The 21289-nt window shown below is 40.3% G+C and overlaps 1 protein-coding gene across 1 annotated transcript in view; it reads left to right on the forward strand.

The window, feature by feature from the left end:
* LOC122236312 (vomeronasal type-1 receptor 90-like) overlaps nucleotides 1–21289 on the forward strand; it is a 44953-nt gene that overhangs the window by 22876 nt on the left and 788 nt on the right. The window contains exon 2 of the mRNA XM_042977174.1: nucleotides 2774–3503. Within this exon, the coding sequence (XP_042833108.1) occupies nucleotides 2790–3503 (714 nt within the window). The 5' untranslated portion in view covers nucleotides 2774–2789. The remainder of the gene's footprint in view (nucleotides 1–2773; nucleotides 3504–21289) is intronic.

The following is a 21289-nucleotide window of genomic DNA, read 5'->3' on the forward strand; positions in this document are numbered from 1 at the left end:
AAAATAATTATTCATCACTGATTGATAATGAAATTTAACTTAATATCTAGCACTTTATTCCCCGACTCAGATCTATGAAGAACATAGTACTTTCTTGTCCAGGCTCATACAAAAATTATCAAGAGTGTCACCGGATGAAGAAAAAAAACATTATTTATTTGTTCACCAGGAGTATGCCTTCAGTATGTGATAGACATTTACAGAAAGCAGACATGAATTAGAGGAGGCCAGACATATATACCATAAGCTGGTAGAATAAAATATTAATATTTTTCCATGTCATTTTATTGAATGTATTTTACTATATCTTTTTAGGACATGGCTTGGGATATATGTCGTATATCTTTAAATGATTCAAATATACACTTCTTAAATAATTACACCTTTATGTTAGTGGCCAACATGCTAATGTTTTAGTGAGACTCGACTGTGATCCCCCAGATTTGTATATAATTGTGCCTTTAAGCAAATATCATCCTAGTCCTTAGGGTGACAGCAGACCCCAAGTGTTCTGTGGGTACAGATATATGTTTGTAGCAACTATTGTACTATTGTAGTTTTTTGTTTGTTTCTTTCTTTATGATATTGAAGGTAAATTTTCTTTAGATAATAAAAGGTAATAAAATTTTGGAAAAATAGTCACAGACATTTAATCAAATGCACAATCACTTCATAAAAAACAAATATATCAGGTGATTAAGAGCAATGTTTTACTTCAGCAAAGACATTCTGAGTTCCAGTCAAGAGCACTTACTCTAAAAATTTCTTCATTGAAGACAAAACGTAGCACTCTTTCCTTTCAAGAGAAGAACAAATAGAATAAGTACTACAGCTAAATATTTCAAGCCTTGGATCACATTAATTGGGTAAAATAATTATGACTGCATACAGGGCAAATAACATGAGAAAATAATTGCAAAACTGTTCATTGGCATTTTATAAAGATTTTGATATTGGAAATGTTCTGATGAGGTATGAATATAAGCATTTTTATGGGACCATTTTTGAAATTGTTTATTTATTTTGAGGGTGTGGGATCTGCAGAGAGAGAGGTACAGAGAAAATACTAAGTAGCTTCTGAGCTGTCAGTGCAGAGGTTGACACAGGGATCAATTTTATGACAATGAGATCATGAATTGAGCTGAAGTCAATAGTCAAACCCTTAACCGATTCAGACACCCAGGCTCCCCTATTGAAGAATTTTTAATGGAATGAGAGTATATCCTTTTATTAAATAAAATTCCCAGAATAGATATCCATATAAGCATTTTGACACAAATTTGTGGATGTCATAAATTGGAAAATTGTGTGTTGTCTTCTTGTCCTCTTGAAAATTTAGAGCTGGCAATCAGCAATTTTTTACTGATATAAAAAGAAATTATAGAAGGAATCATTGTGAATGAAAAAAAAGTAATGATCCATGTTCATGTTGAATAAATTTTGTTAATATGATTTGTAATAAAAGAATATTTCTACCCCCTGGGATGCCTATATCCAAATCCTCATATCCCTGATATAAATACATTAGGTTGTGTGACAATGAGAATTTTTTATTTATTTATTTTTTTAATTTTTTTTTTATTTTTTAATATATGAAATTTACTGTCAAATTGGTTTCCATACAACACCCAGTGCTCATCCCAAAAGGTGCCCTCGTCAATACCCATCACCCACCCTGCCCTCCCTCCCACCCCCCATCAACCCTCAGTTTGTTCTCAGTTTTTAACAGTCTCTTATGCTTTGGCTGTCTCCCACTCTAACCTCTTTTTTTTTTTCCTTCCCCTCCCCCATGGGTTTCTGTTACGTTTCTCAGGATCCACACAAGAGTGAAACCATATGGTATCTGTCTTTCTCTGTATGGCTTATTTCACTTAACATCACACTCTCCAGTTCCATCCACTTTGCTACAAAAGGCCATGTGACAATGAGAATTAATGTCGTAGATAGAAGGATGATTAATAAGTATGTGATTTTAAGTTGAGATTATGCTGAGTTATCAGAATAAGCCAAATGTAGTCACAATGGTATCTAAATGTGGAAGTACGAAGAAGAGAAATTGTGAAAGTTTCATGGTATGTGAAGGAAAACTCACCTGGGCATTACATTTTTGCAATTATTTGTTTGGTAATCCTTTCCCTGTTAGTATAAAATGTATATCACTTCAACTATACAAACACCTATGCATACTTTATATAGATATTGGCATTCTTAATGCTAGATATGAGACAGTATAAGGCAGAACAGGAAAGCAAACTTTCTAAAAACGAGTATAGGGAATGTTACATTATCCTGGCATGAAGAGTATAGGGAATGTGTACATTATCCTTGCATGAATATCTATATGAGATATCTCTCTCTCCTTCCTATATTTCCTTCTCTCTTTCTCCCTATTTAGATAATACATATATTATAGATGACAGATACATAGATAGATAGATACTACATAGATATGAATGTGTATAATATATGCCTACACTTAGAATTGGTATACAAAAACTTTTGATACTGTATTTCTAAGACTTTTATGACATAGGTTTAATGATTGATTGGGTGAAATAAAAATTGTGTTGGGTTGATGGTGAATGGCATTGATGATGTAAGGTCTAATTCTTTAAGATACAAAAAAAGTATATATTTTCTTGGCCACTGTGATGATGACATCTTCCATTTATATGACTATTAAGATAGGACTATTTTTACAAGTTGGTATTGTAATATTTGTCACCACCTTCTTCCTTCTTTTCCATATCTTCACACTCCTTCTGGATTACAGGCCTAAATCTTCTGACATGATCATCTGTCTCTTGGCCCTTGTCCACATAATGAAACTCTTCACTGAACGGTTTCTGTTGTCTACAGACCTGTTTGAAGTTCTGAACTTTCTGAATGGTTTCAAAAGTAAGGCTTTATTCTTCATGATCACAGTGTCACAAAGAATCTCCGTGAGCAACACCTGCCTCCTTACCATCCTCCAGGCCATCATCATCAGCCCCCGCACCTTCTGGTTGGCCAGGTTTAAACATAAGTACACAAAGTACATCTTCTGTGCTTTTATCATCTTATGGTTTCTTAGTTTGTCTCTAAATAGTAACTGCCTCTTGTTTACTGCTGCTTCTAATGTGACCCAGAGCAATCTACAGCATGTCAGTAAATACTGCTCATTTTCTCACATAAACGCCATCATCAGGAAAGAGTTTTTCACTTTTTTTCTATTATCCAGAGATGTTTCCTTTATAGGAGTCATGCTGCTCTCAATTGCATACATGGTCATTCTCTTGTCCAGGCCTCAGAGGCAGTGTCAGAACTTTCACAGCACCAGCCTGTCTTCAAGAGTCTCCTCAGAGACAAGGGCTACCAAGACCATTCTGTTGTTGGTGAGTTGCTGTGTCATTTGCTGGGTGGATGTCATCATCTCCTCCTCAAGTCTGTTATGGATATATGACCCTGTCACCCTGGATTTCCAGAAGCTTGTGCCCAATGTATATGCCGCTGTCAGTGCATTGGTAATAACAGGTTCTGATAAAAAAGTAAAAAAATGTGTTTCAAAAGTGTTGGAAAATTATAATCAAGTTATAACTGCTTATTCATGAAATAGTTATTGAAAAAATGATTGTTTTTATTTTATTCAAATGATAGAGTATTTATTTATATAACATTTAAAATTTAATTTTAATTTAAATATAATTTAAAAGTATATTTTACTTTTTCTAAATATTTTTGAAACCTGTGATGGCAAGGACAGTCCAGTTGCTAGTTTAGTATCAAGAAAGATTCGATATTCCCATGTGTTTACAAGTTCCTTTATCTTTCATTTTATTTCTCAAACTCCCTTAAGGAAAATTTTCTCTTTATACAGGAAATTGTACCCTAAGCACTACTATTATACTTTAGTTCAATGTTAGTGTTCCCTATTGATAATGCAATATTCTTAAATTCAATTACACTTCTTACTTCAAGACATTTAGCTACACAACTAATTTTAATTGAGCAACAGTTTCTCTCTGCACTTTCTACTTATTTCTCTGTGTTTTCTGAGTTCTGGCTTCTGTTAAGGCGGCAGAGATTGTACTCTCACCTCTGTAGTTTTTTCTATTTTATTTCTCTCATTTTATTACACGGCATTTCTGTTTTGTAACATCATGCCTAGGTTTAAAATTAGAAATTTATTTATTTTTACTTTTTAACTCAATTTAATTTTTGAGTGAGAGAGAACACGGGGCAGGGTGGGGCCGGCAGAGAGTGGGGAGAGAGCATCCCAAGCAGGCTCCATATTGTCAACGCAGATCATGATGCAGGGCTTGAACCCTTGAATTGTGAGATTCTGATCTGAGTTGAAATCAAGAGTCAGACACTTAACCAACTGAGCCATCCAGGCGCCCCTGAAATTAGAACTGTATTAATCATCATTTCTTTAATTTTACTTGATTATTTTGTATACTCTAGTGAAACTATTAAATGTTTGTTAATTCTTCCCATTCTGATCTTCATTTATCTGTTGTGACAATTGTATTCTCTCTCTTTTTTTTAATTTTTTTTTTTACTGTTTATTTATTATTGAGAGCGAGGGAGAGAGAGTGAGCACAAGCAGGGGAGGGGCAAGAGAGAAAAAGAGACAGAGACAGAGAATCTGAAGCAGGCTTCGCACTGTCAGCACAAAGCCTGACGTGGGGCTCAAACCTATGAGCCCGAGATCATGACCTGAGCTGAAGTTAGATGTTCAACCAACTGAGCCACCCAGGCACCCCAACAATTCTATTCTCTATAAATGATCTTACTTTAATGTCCTTGGCTGCAATATTTTTGCTCAATATTCTAGTTTATTATTTTTCAAATCACCTCAGACTAATGTAATATTTAACAAAAATATTGTGTTCTAAATTGTGTCATTTTATTTTTCAAGATGTAATTATATTAGGCTCCTTTTTAATATATTTGACTATTGTATAGTTTCTTACTCTTTCCACATTACTTTGATTTCCTATTTTTCCTGCCTTTACTTAACTATTTTAAACATATTGCCAATATCTTTATTGTGTGACATGTAATTTCTTCTCCCTTTTACTCAATACCTTATTCAATGGTGTCTTTCACCCTTTCTAATTCCCTTATAAAATTTGGGACATATCAAAGTGGGTATCCAGTCACTTTGTTTCCTTTTTGTACCAATCATCCTGAGGGCAAGTTGGAGTACCAAACAGGTTTGAACTCCTTGTGGTCAGCAAGGATCTGGATGAAGAGTTGTCTTTTTATTTTGATTAATACTTTTGACGTATAAATGACTTTGTCTATAGACAGACACATGAAAAGATGCTCAACATCACTGATAACCAAGGGAATATGAACAAAACCAAAAGAATTCCCATGTCACAGTTGTCAGAATGACTAAAATCAACAACACAAGAAACATCATATGTTGGTGAGGATATGAAGGATGAAGAACCGTTTTTGCCCTATTGGTGGGAATAGAAATTGGTGTAGCACATTTGAAAATAGTACAGAGGTTTCTCAAAAAGTAAATATATAAAACTGCCCTATACCCAGCAATTGAACTACTGGGTATTTACCCAAAGGGTAAACAAATGCTGATACAAAGGGGTGCATATACCTCAATATTTATAAGTACCCCAATTTTAACACAGTCATCTACAAATACCTGAATTATGAAATCAGCCAAGATTTCCATTGAATGATTATAAACATACACACACAAAAAAATACCCCCCACACACCCACTCGAATATTACTCAGACATAAAATCAACAAAATCTTGCCATTTGTAAGCCATAGATGGAGCAAGAGTTTATTATGCTTAGCAAAATAACTCATAGAAAGACATATACCACATGATTTCACTCATATGGGGAATTTAAGAAACAAACCAAATGAACAAAGAAAGAAAAAGAGAGAGGGGAACCAAGAAACAGATTCTTACCTACAAGAGAACTCACAGATAGTTATCAGAGGGGAGGTGGGGAGGATGGGTTAAATGGATGATGGGGATCAGAGTGCACTTGTCATTAGCTGTAGGTTATATATGTAGTTGTGGAATCATCATACTTACACCTGAAATTATAGTACACTGTAAGTTAATTAACTGGAATTAAAATAAAATATTAAAATAAGTTACATGGTGATTAATGAAACAATTTTAGCTGTAGTGGACAATTTCGGCCACAAGCACAGAATGCTGTTAAGGTAACTTCCCTTTAATGTCACTGAAGTATGTAACAGAATTCACTTTGCAGTGAACTGTCAAAAAAGGTCCTTGCTATGTGCTTTGAAACAGTTATGGGTTTTAAAAAGATATGTATCAATGACCAATCTTGCTATTGATCAATTGATAAAGCAATATATTTTAATTCTACTAGTAAAACATCAACACATGCAGTAACACTAGTAACACACCAACACATACATGACACATAAACATGAAAAAGAAAACACAAAACCATAAAAAAGCAAATAAATTTAGCATGTTATAAAATGGAGTGTTCCTTGAATAAAGCCTAACACTAACTTAGATAGGTTTTGTAGGATTTCATGTCTACCCACCATAGACAGACACATTATAGAACTGTCATGATTCTGTTAGGTTTTGATGACCTTCAGAAAGGGGTTCTTCTGTGCCTTCCGTGCCACCAGTGGTTCCTTATATATCTGGTCAACATCAAATTCCCTACTTAGAGCATGTCAGACTCAACTGAATTATAAATACAAAATGCTTAGTACCCACCAGCGTTCTGAAGCCAATTGTTCACAATGGACCATTGGTAACGTTACGATACTCAACAATGTGGCTATTTCATTTCAATTTGCAACCATTCAAATAAAAGGGATTTACAAACACTTCAAAAATTTTGTTATAAGGATTCGAATGCCTACATATCCATATAATTCAAATAACAGTTTCATGTAAAAGAGATGTCAGTTTCTTTGCATATAATCCTATGTTGTCAATGCTAGGCACCCATGGATCGTCATTTAAGTAAACAATTATGAGGTTTTCCACCCAGGTCACCTGATTTATTATTACAACCCTTCCCTTATTTAAACCTAGCCCAGGAAATCGTGGTTTATTTGTTTTTGCTTATTTGTTTGTGTTTGTTTTGTTTTCGTTTTCTTAAATGTAAGCCAAACATATTTAGTAAATATGTTATAATGATATTTCTGTTTCCTAAACAGACTGAAGAATAGATGTTTTAAATTTAATCTATTTGGATTTTAATCCAGCTTTCTTTGATTTTGAATCCTATTAATACTGTTTCTCAACAGTCTTGCCAACACTTGTTATTTCTTGTCTTTTGTGGTGAAAGCCGTTGTGACAGGTGGGAGGTGATAGCTCTTTGTGGGGCAGATTGTTATTTTCCTGATAATTAGTGTTTCAGCACTTTCCATGTTTTCATTGGATGGATTATTGTTTTGCTATTGAGTTGTGTAAGTTGTTTTATTTTTATATTTTATATGCTAGTCCCTTTTTCATATTATGATTTGAAAGTATTTTCTCTCTTTCAATAGGTTTCTTTTCATTTTAATTGATGGTTTATTTTGGTGTGCAGAACTTTGTAGTTAGATGTAGTACCACTTGATTATTTTTACATTTATTTCCTTTACTTTTGGTGTCAAATCCTGACCCCCCAAAAAATTCACCACAAAGACTGATGTCAAGCTGCTTTTCACCTATGTTTTATTGTGGCAGTTTTATGGTTTCAAGTCTTATGTTTCACTCCTTAACACATATTAAAGTGACTTTTGCATGTGGTTGAAGAAAGGGTCACAGGTTAATTTTTTTCATGTGCCTGTTTGTTCTTCCAGCACCATTAATTGAAGAGACTGTCCTTTCCTCATCGTGTGTCTTTGGCTCCTTTGTTGTAAATTCATTAACTATGTGTATATGGGTTCATTTCTATTCTCTCCATTCTCCTCCATTGATCCATGGACTTATTTTTATACCAGTACCATGATATTTTGTGTACCTCTTTGTAATTGGAGTTTCTTTTTTATTATTTTGATACGAGTTATTTTATGAGTAGAAAATGGATTTTAGTAAGTGGCACAGCTGCAGGTTGTCTCCTTAGCGATGCCCATGCCAGCTCACAAATGGGAGTTAGGCTCAGAGAAGGAGAGTCATTCCTCTGTGCAGATAAAGTAACTTCTAACTGCAGCCACTTTCCCCACATCTTAAATCCTGGTCATGTGAGTATTATGCTGTGTATAAAAACACAGTTGAACATGAATATAGCTTACAATGGTTGTGTGATTCAGGATGTGTGGCCAATAGTGTTTTTCTAATAAGTGTACATTCAAAAGTTTGAGATAACTGAATTAAAGCACAGAGGAACCTGTTGTCTGGAACGATGATGGGGCACATATGGGGTGTGTTAAGTCACAAAGAAAAGGGGTGGGAGAGATTTAAAGCAGCATCTAGCTGTGAGGTGAGGTGGCTGTTAGTCATGATTGTTTGAAAAGACTGGCCCTGTTGACGTCTTGGCGAATGGTGACCACCAGGGCCCTAATGCATAAAACTCTTTAGTATCTACGTGTTGTCCTGAGATAAGGCCAGAAAGTTGACTGTGGTCTTCCAGTCTCTGTATGTTCCCCTCTCTCTTCCAGATGCATTCTCTTTTCTCTAGCCAAAGACACTTTTTCTCTTTGGTCTTCCAAGCACCCTTCCCCAACCATGCATCACTTCCTCTGTGGACCTGTCCCTGTTCCCCTTTATAACATGTACCAGTAAATCATGCTCCATGAAGTCAAAGACCAGCTGTGCTCCTCTCGCCCCTCTTGTGTCTATATTGTTAATACAGTGGTAGGAGATAGCAAGTGCTTGATGAGTGTATGCAAAACAAGGAAGGAGTCAGTGGTGTGGCAGGTCCTGTCTCTGGTGCTAGCAATAAAGAGAAAATCATCCCTGTCTTCAAGGAACTCCTGAAAGTGCAGTAGAAGAAACAAGTAGCTGGCAGGCAGTTGCCGTGCTGTGGTCTCCACGCTCTGGCAGAAGAAAACCCAGGGCACTCTGAGAACACACGTGGACCTTGTTGTCAAAGAAACCTTCCCAGAGAAGAGGAAACTCAAAAGGACATTTGGACACAACCAGGGGAAAGGGAAGGGAGAGGTGTTACCTATAAGCTCCCTCTGCTGGTGGGTAATCACCCACCCTGTCTTCTCTCAAGATTCAGCTGCATAGCCACATTCTCATTTCCTGTCTCTCTCCCTGTGGTCTGTTTGGGCCTCTATTCTACTCCCTCCAGTGTGTCATGGCAGATGCTTGCCAGCTTTTCATTTACATTAGGATACTGCCCATTGAGGCCTCTGGTTTTGTCCTTGTAGTTGCTTGCAAATGACTGTTGGTGGAACAACTTTCTTGTGATCATGTCTTCTTATTGTGGGACGGAACCTTGTAGACCATCTCCTCATTGTATGGATGGACAAACTGAAGCTAGGAGGAAAAATTACTTGCTAAAATACAAACCCTTGGTTGGTGCAAATGAAGACCAGCACTTATTTTTCCTGACTGTTGAGGCAAAGACTCCATCCTAGGCATACTTCCCTTTTTTTTCCATGTCTTCTTTTTCTTTTCTTTTTCTTTTTAAATTCAGGTTAGTTACAGTATATTCTTGGTTTGGGGATTAGAAGCTAGTGATTCATCTCTTATATATGACACCCAATGCTCATTCTCTAAAGTGCCCTTCTTAATGCCCATCACCCATTTAACTCCTCCAACCACTCCCTCCCCTTCCAGCAACCCTCAGTTTTGTTCTCTGTATTTAAGATCTCTTATGGTTTGCTCCATCTCTGTTTTTATGTTATTTTTCCTTCTTTTCCCCTTGTTCATCTGTTGTGTTTCTTAAATACCACATATGATTGAAATCATATGACATATGTCTTTCTCTGACTAATTTCACTTAGCATAATACACTCTAGTTCCATACATGTCATTGACAATGACAAGATTTAATTCTTTTTTATGGCTGAGTAGTATTCCATTGTATACACACCACATCTTCATTTTTAAATTTTTTTAATGTTTATTTATTTTTCAGAGATACAGAGACAGAATGCGAGTGGGTCAGGGGCAGACAGAGAGGGAGACACAGAATCCGAAGCAGGATCCAGGCTGAAAGCTGTCAGCACAGAGCCTGACATGGGGCTCGATCTCACGAGCTGCGAGATCATGATCTGAGCCGAAGTTGGACACTCAACTGACTGAGCCACCCAGGCACCCCTACACTACATCTTCTTTATCCATTCATCAGTTGATGGACATTTGGGCTCTTTCCATAGATTATCTATTATTGATAGTGTTGCTATAAATATTAGAATGTATGTGTTTGAGGACTTATAACTTGATACTTAAATCTGCTACCATCTGCCCTATACAAACAATACACAACACAATAATAAATTCATTCCTGTTTTTGAGCACTCTTCCATTCTTGTCCTATGTTTTACTTGACATTTGCTACACGATCAACAGTATATTGCTTTTATAGTTACTTAAACTTTCTAGTATCTTGTAGCAGAAATTTTTAAATGAGATGATGAAAGCCTGACATATTTCCTATTACTGTTTCTACCCACCTCATTCTTTCCTAGATACAAGTGCTCATCTGGTACCATTGTATGTTGGCCCAAAGAACTCCCATTGACTTTTCTTGTAGCGTGAGTCTATTCTCGGACACTCTCAGTGTTGATATGCCTGAAATTTATTTATTTGTCTTCATTTATTAAAGAAAATTCTGCTAGACGTGGAATTCTGTGTTGGCAGGGTCATTTTTATTCTTTAAGATTTTGAAGATGTCATTCAATATTATTAGTTTGCATTTTCTTCTAAAAAAGTTTTCGCAGTTCATTTACCCCTTTTTCCCATGTGTATCATGTGTGTTTTCTGCCTGTTTTCAGATTTTCCCTTTCTCACTGATTGCCACAATCTCATTATTTCAGTCCACTGTTTGCTTTTGTGTGTGTGTCTTTTGCTTGGGGTTCACATAACCACTGATGTGTGTCCTTTGATGGGGTTTCATGACCCATGTATTGATTCACATTGGTGTGTTATAGTGAATGGTGATTCTGAGTGACACGTTTGGCTTTGTTCCAGTTGACTCTTTCAACATCACCATGAATGTACTATAAATATATCCCAAATATTAATTTTCACCCTGAAGAAATGTTAACATGTTTTCCTTTAAAACAGGGTGTCCAAGCAATGATGTCAGGAGGGCTAATGAGAAAGCCATCTGTTATTGGATAGCTGAGCTGCCAGGTGATTGGCTGCATGATCAAGGCCAACCTAAGAGAATCCTGGTGATAGGCCAGATATGGTTTTGATGTCACAAGAGAGCAATATGATGAACCAGCGCTTTAATAAAGGCAGGCAACAGCTCAGGCCATACTGAGGAAAGAGATGGCAAGGCCACCACAGCTCTTCCTGCTGTTCCTCAAATTATCTGTCCTGTTCCCTGCCCGTGATGATGGCAAGATGTGTGCTCACTCCCCAATGTGAGGCCTCTTGCTGACCTCTGCACTCCACATGCATGTTTGTTCTTACCTTTACACCCTTATGTAGTTCTGAGGGTCTGTGTAACCACACCTCATGTTTCCAGGACCTATTTCCCACTGTAAGTTTGGCTGGGCCACTCACCTATGCATTCCAACTTGGCAAGTGGGTCGGGGCACTAGTAAAGAGAGTACAGTGGATTTTCAGCCAGGTGGGAGAGCCCCTCCCAAACTTCTGTGATCAAAACAAGGGTCAGCACAGGAAAGCCAAGGCCATGTCCTGAGAGAACCCAGAACACCTTACTCCCCTTGGAGTCCTGCAACTCAGCACAGGGCATATAATGCTTGGCACATCAGGCTGACCCAGATGTTCACAATGTGGACAATGCTCACAGACACCTGGAAAAGAGGAGATTTTTTTGACACAAGAAAGTACTGGGAGGAGTCACCACAACACTGGACACAGTGGAGGTCTTTGTAACACAGAACAATGAGCTGTCTTATCCAGCTCAGTGGTGGGAAAACAAATTCCCAAGACACTTGGGTGACCAGAAGCCATTAGAGCACTACCATTCCAACCCAGAATATCACAGTACAATAGAGTCCTCAGAATACCGGGTTTGTTGGGAGCCACTCTACCATGAGTCCTGCATACCAGCTCAGTATTGGGCAAAAGAGTCGCCTGGAAACCAAGCTGACTAGAGGCCCTTGAACTATGGGACCTTCAACTCAGGATAGAGGACAATTGAGTGCTCGGGACACTAGATTTGCAAGGTGCTTTCAGAAAACAAGCATTCCAATTGAGAAGAGGAGACATCAATCAAGTCTCCAGAATACTGGTCTTGCCAAGACCCATCAGACCATGATTTCTCCAACCCAGCTATATACTAGACCAAGGAGTCACTTGGACACTGAACTCACCACATGTCATTGTACCTGTAGCCCAAAAAGCCATGTCTGCACTAGGCTATGTTCTCACCTGGTCAGTGAGCTCACCATGTGCCCTTAGGCCTGGAGTCCTCCAAAAGAGCAGAGCGCTGGACAATCAAGCCTCCAGAATACCAGGTTTCCCATGAGCCTTCAGATTATGAACCATTCAATTCAGCTCTGCATGAAGCCAAGATGTGACCTGGACAGTGGACTCACTATTTTCCCTTGGACCTGGAGGACTCCAAAGCAGCTCAGTACTAGGCCAAGGAGTATCTTAGAGAGTGGGGTCACCACATGCCCATGGATCTGGAGCCCCACAATAGAGCGCAGCACTGGGAAATAAATTCTCCAGAACCCCAGGCTTTCCAAGAGCCATCAGACCATGATTCCTACAACCCAGCTCTGAACTAGGCCAAGGTGTCACCTGGACAACATGCTCAACACATGCCCTGGAACATGCAGCCTGAAAACCTTCTGCACTATTCCATGGAGTCATCTGGTCGGTGAGATCACGGTGTACCCTTGGACCTGGAGCCTTCCAAACAGACTGCCAGGGCGATCAAGTCGTCAAAACACTGGGCTTACCAGGAGACTTCAGACCATCAGGCATTCAACCCGGCTCTGTACTAGGCCAAGAAGTGATGTGGACATTGGGATCACCACCTGCCTGTGGACTTGGAGGCCTCCAAATGGCTCAGAACTAGGCCAAAGAGTGTCCCGTTTAGTTGGCTTATCACGTGCCCTTGGATCTGGAGCACTCCAACAGAGCAAAGCACAAGGCAATCAAGTCTCGAGAACACTGGGTTTGCCAAGAACTTCAGACTACATGCCATCCAAACCAGTTCTTCCCTAGGCCAAGGAATAATGTGAAAAGGAGTCTCACTATGTGACCTTGTAACTGGAGCCATCCACCACAGCTCTACACAACATCATGTAGTCACCGGGAGAATGAGCTCACTATGTGTCCTTGGACACGGGGCTGTACAAGAGAACAACACGACTCTAATCAAGCAGAGTTCAGGGCAACTGAACACAGAGCTTGCCAGTTGGCTTTAGTCTATGAAACCTCCAAGCCCAGCTCAGCACTGCACCCACGTGTCCACTGGACCTTTGGCCAAATGGGAGCCTTAAAACCATAAGCCCTCCAACTCTGCTTAGCACTGGGCAAAAAAAGTCCCTGGAACACTGGCCTGACCCAATCGTGTCTCTCTAGGAGCCCTCCAACCAAGCACAAAAGTGAGCAATTGAGTTATCAGGACATCAGTTTCACTGGTAGCCCTGTGACCTCCAAGCCCTCTATTCTAGCTTGACACTGGACCAATGGTTACCCTGGACACTGCGCTAACTGGGACTTTCAACCAAAATCTCCACATCCCAATAAAGCACAGGAAAACTGAGTCCCTTTGCACCCAGGACTGACTTCAAACATAAGTCCTTGTGGTCTGTAACCTGTGAAGCCTTCCTCTTTTGGGAGTCCCCCTCTTCAGAAGAAACAAACACCATCCAATAAAAGAAGAGACAGACCATTTTTTTGAAGACTTTGTACTGAAACTCATGGCAGAACATGAGCAGGGGAGCTGGGAGGAAGTTGTAGAGGAAACCTAGGCCCTTAACACAGAGTAGTCATTGAATGAAATCCTCCAGATAAAGGAATGGTGTTCCCACCTGGAGAAATGGGGCCTTAGAAGAACAGGCCAAGTAGTGAGGAGGGAGACAGGCTCAGCTCCATGAATTAGAGAGATTCTTTGTGCACGTGGCGGTCTTACTGGATGCTTTTTACTTCCAAGCAATGTCCAAGGAGTGCTGCCCCCCGTCCACACAAGATGACATAAAAGGAAAGCATCAAAAAGTGTGGTCATCTCCAGAAGTGGGGTCATGTCATAAGTTTATAATTTACATGAGTTTTAAATGAATAACTGAGAATGATATTATAAGAATAATGACGAGGAACCATCCCTGGGTGATTGTGATGTGCAGATTGGCTCAGTCAACACTGCTTTATGCCACATAACATCATCCTAATGGTGGACAGTGTCTCCACGGCTCTGAGAAAGTGTAAGTGAACTACAGGGAGATGACCTTGATCACAACATGCCTGTCCCCATGAGCACATTCACACACAGTGACTTCTCAAACCCAAGGTCGGTTGATCAAGTCAGCTCTATTCTGATAGAAAGGATAAGAGAAGCAGTATGTCTGTACTCAGGTATTTCTGCATAAAGCATTTCTGTCCTGAGACGTCCCAGACACGTTGTTGCTAAACTTGAGTATGGACCCTGATGCCATGGCTTCAAACACAAGCCGTGGAAGCGGATGTTTCTACACTTAGGTTTCTTTTCTGATCCAGGCCTTTGAAGAACAAATATCACACGAATACCAGATAACCAGAGAGGAGGGAGGCCAGGGGCATTGGATAATTCCCTGTCTCTGCTTGAGGAGGTGCAGTAAGCAGAGAGTGGTGTGAGGGGCCATGATGGTGGGTTCTGTTCTGACAAAGGAAACATTGAAGGACTTGGGACACACATGTGGGATTCAAATTGGGTGTTTTAGATGCAGAGGTTGGGGACAGAGGAAGGCATAGTGTGAAAGAGGTGGGAACAGTTGCATCTTGACAATTGTAGGGTGTGCATAGGCATGACGGAAAGTGGTCACTCTCAAGAGGCAGAGCTAAGATTCCTTCGTGAATTGGGCACTGGGGTTAGAAGATACTTGGAGGTTAAATTTTCAGGCTCAACCCCTCCTGGGAAATGGTCCCTCTTAGCTCCAGGGATGTGGGGTGGAAGCTCAAGTGTGGTGCAGAACCAGTGAGGTGGGGCCCACCTATAGTTCCACCTGAGATGCGAGGGAAGTGTCTAGTCCAGTGGCTCCTGAGCTCAGCTCAAGGCAGTGTGCTCCCAGCCACTGGGCATAAACTGATGGGAACCATGAGGAAACTAGCTGTGGAGGTGGAATATGAAGTTCATGAGGACATAGGAAGTGTAGGATTCTGTCTTTAAGATGGATGGTGTCTGAGCTTATATTAGAGCTGCTGCTTTTAGGAGCCTGTGGGGAGGCTGGTGGAGTCTGGGTCACTTAGATGTAAGGGAGATGTATGTCGCTTATGTGATCCCACCATTGGAACATCCTATGTGTGGCTGCTCACACCCTGTTCATCACACCCTGGGTTTCCAGAAACATCAGACTGCTGGTTGAGCTGAGACCCCAGAGCTGCTCATCCCCAAGTCCCCATTTTGTCATGTGTAGAATGTAGACAACTTGGGTGGGAGGTGTTTATGTGAATAAGAGGCAAAAGATGGCAGGTTTGGGAAGGGGATCCACAGGGTACAAGAGAGATGTTTTCTAATAGATGGAAAAAAGTGGAAGGTCCGCTTTGATCCTGGTCCTTTCTTCCTAAAGGGAAAATTTCAGGTCTGGGAGGATAGAAGCCTGGGTTCTGCTTCTATCCCACACCTGGCCTACACTGACCCTCAGGATTACAGTTTGTCACAGGGCAGCACTTGCCCAATCACAGCCCAGAATCAGACGCCTCTTGCTCCTTCCATGCTGCTTGATGCCCACAGCTTATGGTCCTGGGGAAGCTTGGAACTCCAAGAAGCCAATATGGGACTGTTAGCTTTTCTGAGATGTAATGACATGTATGACATTAGTGAAGGTAGATAGGTATATAGGTAGGTAGGTATTTTTGTAGACTTATAGGAAGCTTGAGGTTTTACAGAAAGGTCCCTTCACGAAGGCACCTTTCACTCTCTCTACCACAATGTAACATCTGCTAAAGAATATTAACATCAGGAAACCAACAGTGGCATGATTGGCGTGTCTGGGTCTGTCAGTTTGTCATCTACATTTATGTATCCAACAGCACAATCTATGTGTGGAACTGCTCTATCAGCCTAAAGATTTCCCTAATGCTATTGACTCCTGCCCCAGCATCCCTGGCCATGGCAATAACCAATGTGTTTTACATTTTGGGAGTTTGGGCATTTTGTTAAGGAGGAGAATCCTGCAGTTGTGATATTTGATGTAGGTTTTGTTTATTGCTTGTTTGTTTTGGTTTCACTCAGCATAATGATCCTCAGATCCACCCAAATCTTGTGCATGAATTTTTTAAAAAATACTTTATCATTGAGTAGGGATCCCTAGTGTGGATGTAACATTTAATTCAGCCATTTGAGGGACATTTTGTATGTTTCAAGTGGTTCGGCTATTACACATTACCCTGCCGTGAACATTTGTACACAATGTTTTGTGGGATCTTAAGTTTACATTCTCTGGGATAAACGTCCAGGAGCCTGACCACTGGGTTGTATGGTTTATGTTTAGCTCTCAAAATGACTTTCCAGAGTGGCTGTGTCATTTACATTACCATCAGCAATGTATGAAAGAGCCACCTCTTTACAATATTTGATCTTTTAACTATTTCATTTTAACCAGCTGTTCTAACATTTTGGAAGTAATTATGCAGTCAGGGTTTCATCATTTCATTTCATTTCATTTCATTATTCCATTCCATTCCATTTCATTTACCTCATGGCTAGTGATGTAGAACATTTTCTTATGTGCTTATGCGATCTGTATGTATTTTATAATGATATGTCTGTTCATGTCTTTTACCCATTTCCTACTTGGACAGTTTTTTTTTCTGTTGCTTTTTAAGTGTTTTAATACTGTGTAGATACAAGTCCTTCGTCATTTATGTGGTTTGAAATATGTTTGCCTAATTCATAGTCATATTTTCTTTATTTTACATCTTTTTTAAAAGTATAGTTATATATTTTGAGAGAGTACAACCAGGGGAGGGCCAGAGAGAGAGGGAGAGAGATAGAGAATCCAAGGCAGGCTCCACACTGACTGCACAGAGCCCAATGCAGCGCTCAAACCCACGAACCATGAGAACATGACCTGAGTCCAAACCAAGAGTCAGACGCTTATCCAACTGAGCCACCCCAGGCGTCCCATGTTTTCTTTTTTGTTTATATATTTTTGAGAGAGAGAGACAGAGACAGAGACAGGGACAGAGACAGAAAGTGAGCAGTGGAGGTGCAGAGAGAGACACACACACAGAATCTGAAGCAGGGTCCAGGTTCTAAGTTGTAAAGACATAGCCCAAACTGGGGCTTGAACTCATGGACCGCAATATCATGAACAGAACTGAAGGAAGTTTGACCGAGTCACCTGGATGACCCTGTAGCTTGTATTTTCATCCACCTAATAGGAGCTTTACTAGAGCAAAAGGTTTTAATCTTGTTAAAGTCCTAATCACCATGTGTTTTAGCTTATAAGTCATGTTTTCATATAATATGTAAAATGCACTAATTTTAGGCCAATGACTAAACATCCGTATTGTACTTTCTCACAGTTCTGTAGGGTAGAAGTCCAACATAGGACACCAGTGTGGTCATGTTCCAGCAAGGCCCATATTCCTGGCTTTCAGATATCCACTTTCTGGCTGTGTGTTCACATGACCTCTCTATGTATGTGTGCACTGAGAGTGCCAACTCTCTGGTTACTCATCTCTAAGTATCCTAACCCCATCATGAAGGTCCTAACCTTGTGCCCCAAGTCACACTCAGAGTCTCCTGAAGCCCCACAAGCAAGCTCATGGGAATAGAACTTGAAAGATGTGAATGGGATGGGTGCATAATATAGTCCATACCATGTGTCTTAGGGGATATCTTGGGGTTTCAAGTCTTTTGTTTTTAATCATTTTCATAGATCATTAGGTTCATGTTTTTGGTCAAATTTGTGCTATTATTAGCCATTTTTTGAAATATTTTAATCCCTATTTTTTTTTATTCTGAGATTCCTGTGACATGAATATTAGGTTTCGGTTTCTGGGTTTTTGTTTGTTCATTGGTTGGTTATTTCTTGTAGTTTCTCATGCACGGGGGGCTCTGTTCATTTTTTTTTCCAGTCTATTTTTTCTCCATTGTTCACATGCGGTACTTTCTGTTGTTCTACCTTCATGTTAACTGACTCTTTCTGGTGTCATATCCTTTGTCCTTCTGAGCCAATTGACTGTTTTAAAAGTTTTACTTATTATATTGTTCAGTTCTATTAATTTCTTCTTTACATCTTTCTTTTCAGAGACTTGCTCTTATTAACTTCAAACACGTTTGAAGTTGCTTCTTGAAGCATTTTTCTGATGGTTCCCTTCAAATCAATTGGTAATCCCACATCTAGGTCAGAATTTGATTTGGAGATCTATGGATTGTGTGACATGTTCAAGATGACATTTTCTGGGCTTTGCTTTCGAGAGTGTTCTTAATTATACATTTTTCGTATGTGAGGTGTGTCATAAGACTCTATATCTTCTTAAATCTGGTGTGTCAGCAGGTGGTGGGTCTACAAGGCTGTGGCTAGCAAGTGAAGCCCCATTAATGTTCCCAAACCAGAAGAAAGTTATAGGACTACTGTGTAGAAAGACACATCATCATTCTGGCATTCTTTCCTGCAGGCAACAGTGAATGTACAATGCAGCTAAAAATATTTTGTCTACTGACTATTTCTAAGATGGAATGATGAGACTTTATAAAGACCAAAAGTCTGGTTGGGAGTGGGAATGTTTCAGGAAAAGTGTGTTCTGTGTGTTGAGGATATTGGAGAATTTTAGTTTACACCACAGGAAGTAGGTAAGCATACACTTTACTGGGACATTTGGCATTGATGTTGGGCTTGCTAAAACCTTAAAGCAAGGTGGCCTCTCTTATTAGTGTCTTCAGCTTAGATAGCATATCCCAGGGTCTGCCAACACAGATAAGTTCACTGGTGGGGATGAGCCCTGAGCTGTTGTGGTTACTTGTGTGACACGGGATACACTCCTCTATACCCACTCTCCTCATATGCCTGCTTGGGAATGACTTTTGCCCACATCACCACCAGCACAGTAGAATCACAGAGGGAGAAGAACCTAGTGGTCAGCTCACCTGGAAGCCTAAAGGCCATTCTCTCCTCCTTTGCGGATGAACCTGGGGCAAGGGTGGGGTACTCTGACATATACCTTGACACCACCTAGAGAGTGTGGATCTCTCAAAACTGACTAAAGGACCAGAGATCTAAAGGAGGGTTATCACTTCAGACATACACCGAGGACCATTCCCAGTTCTGATCCAGATATCTCTCCTCTGCCAGCCACAGGTATTTATTTCCTGATGATTAAATCTTCCTCTGTTTAACCAAATCAAGCATCCCCACTTGAATTGGAGAACCCACGTGACATGGAGCAGCTGGAATAAGTTGACTTTTCAGATCATCCCAATTAGACAGGATGAGACTATCCTTGTGACTCCCAATGTGTGTATCATTCATTTCAACCCAAGTCTGCCTTTATGAGAACTGCCCCTACAGTCCATCAGTCTGGCTCCACAGATGGGGGAGTCCATTCATTCTGGGCAAAATAAAACATATCTTTGGGGGAAAATTTTTTGCCAAATTTACCATTACCATTTCCTGCAAGGAGTGGTTTTCCTGAAAATGGAAGTGATGTCCTTAGTCACTTTTCAAAGTCAGACACTTTAATTCCACACCGGAAAACTGAAGGTGAGTTCATCTTGTTAGTGCTATGCTCCTGAGTGTGGCAGCAGTGGGAAGACTGGACTGCAGGGTGGAGGGATGGAGAGACTCTCTGGGAACTGGTATAACGATGCTCCAGGTAGACTCACCAGCAACAGAGTTGTTAGGATACTACAGGACAGTGAATCTGAAGGTGGAACATGCCTGAACCTCACCTTGTATAAGCCTTTGTAGACACCTGCTTTCTGCTGTGTAAATGAAGAAAGCACTGTGGGGTATTGCTATACAAATCCATGGTGATGGTCACCCCAACTCCCATTCATCAAATGGCCACAATCTACCTGCTCATGCCCACGACAAAAGTGTCTCCATAGACAACCTTCCTGCACACACACATCTCCCTGGCTTTGTTTCTCTCTGCCTGAGCAACTGTTCTCCCTGTGGCAGCCTGAATAAAGCTGAGCAAATCCCCTGTATCCCACCATAGCCCTGAACAGTCCTCATGTGGATGCCAGGACAAATGTTCCTTGTTTGACCCCACCCAACAGGGTCCCCCAGTCCTGCATTCACCCACTCTATCACTATCTATTTCCCCTGGATTGCTCCTCACCACTGCCATGTGCTTGGGGCATGCACATTCCTTAAGAAACTCCCAAAGATCTCTCTCCACAAACTAATCCATCACCCAGCACTCTACATCCAGCCCCGGATCTAACACACTGGCCCCAGGATTCCTTACGATTACCTCATTTCACTGTCTTAGTTCTCCCAGAACATTATCTCCATGAGCACAGAGACTTAACCCCTTAGTCTGGTCAGTGTCCAGCAGGTATCTTTTTCACTAATTATCACATTTTTTTAGATCAAGCCACATTGAAATATACAGTCTAACTAAATCTAGGTCTATGCAATATGGAGTAACATCTGAACAGTAGCTCTTCATCCAAGGGCTCCACTGACCCCACAATCTTTATTAAATGCCTTAATGCATTGTCCTTGTGAACAGGACAGAGAACTACCCTGAACCCAGAGTGGGCTTGATTTGTTGTTGGGTAAGGATTCATTAAATTCAAATGGATATGAGACTCAGGGCAGATGGAGCCTCAGGACAGGACCATTGTAGGGAGTGGGGAGTAAACTACAGCTCTGAAAGGCCCAGGACCACATATGCTGGGCACATTTCAGACTCTGTGTGCCTCACACAGATATCAAGTATGCACTGCCCATGTGCACCTAACAGTCCGTGCTCCTGAGGGCAAAAGTTGAGGTGTGGTGGTCACTGGTGCCCTCGTGTCCCAGTTTGAGTTCTGTGCCTCACCTCCATTTTCTGCATCCTGTGTGACTTCAGCCTTCTGTA

This window comes from Panthera tigris (genome assembly GCF_018350195.1).
Source record: "Panthera tigris isolate Pti1 chromosome F3 unlocalized genomic scaffold, P.tigris_Pti1_mat1.1 chrF3_random_Un_scaffold_71, whole genome shotgun sequence".
NCBI lineage: Eukaryota > Metazoa > Chordata > Mammalia > Carnivora > Felidae > Panthera > Panthera tigris.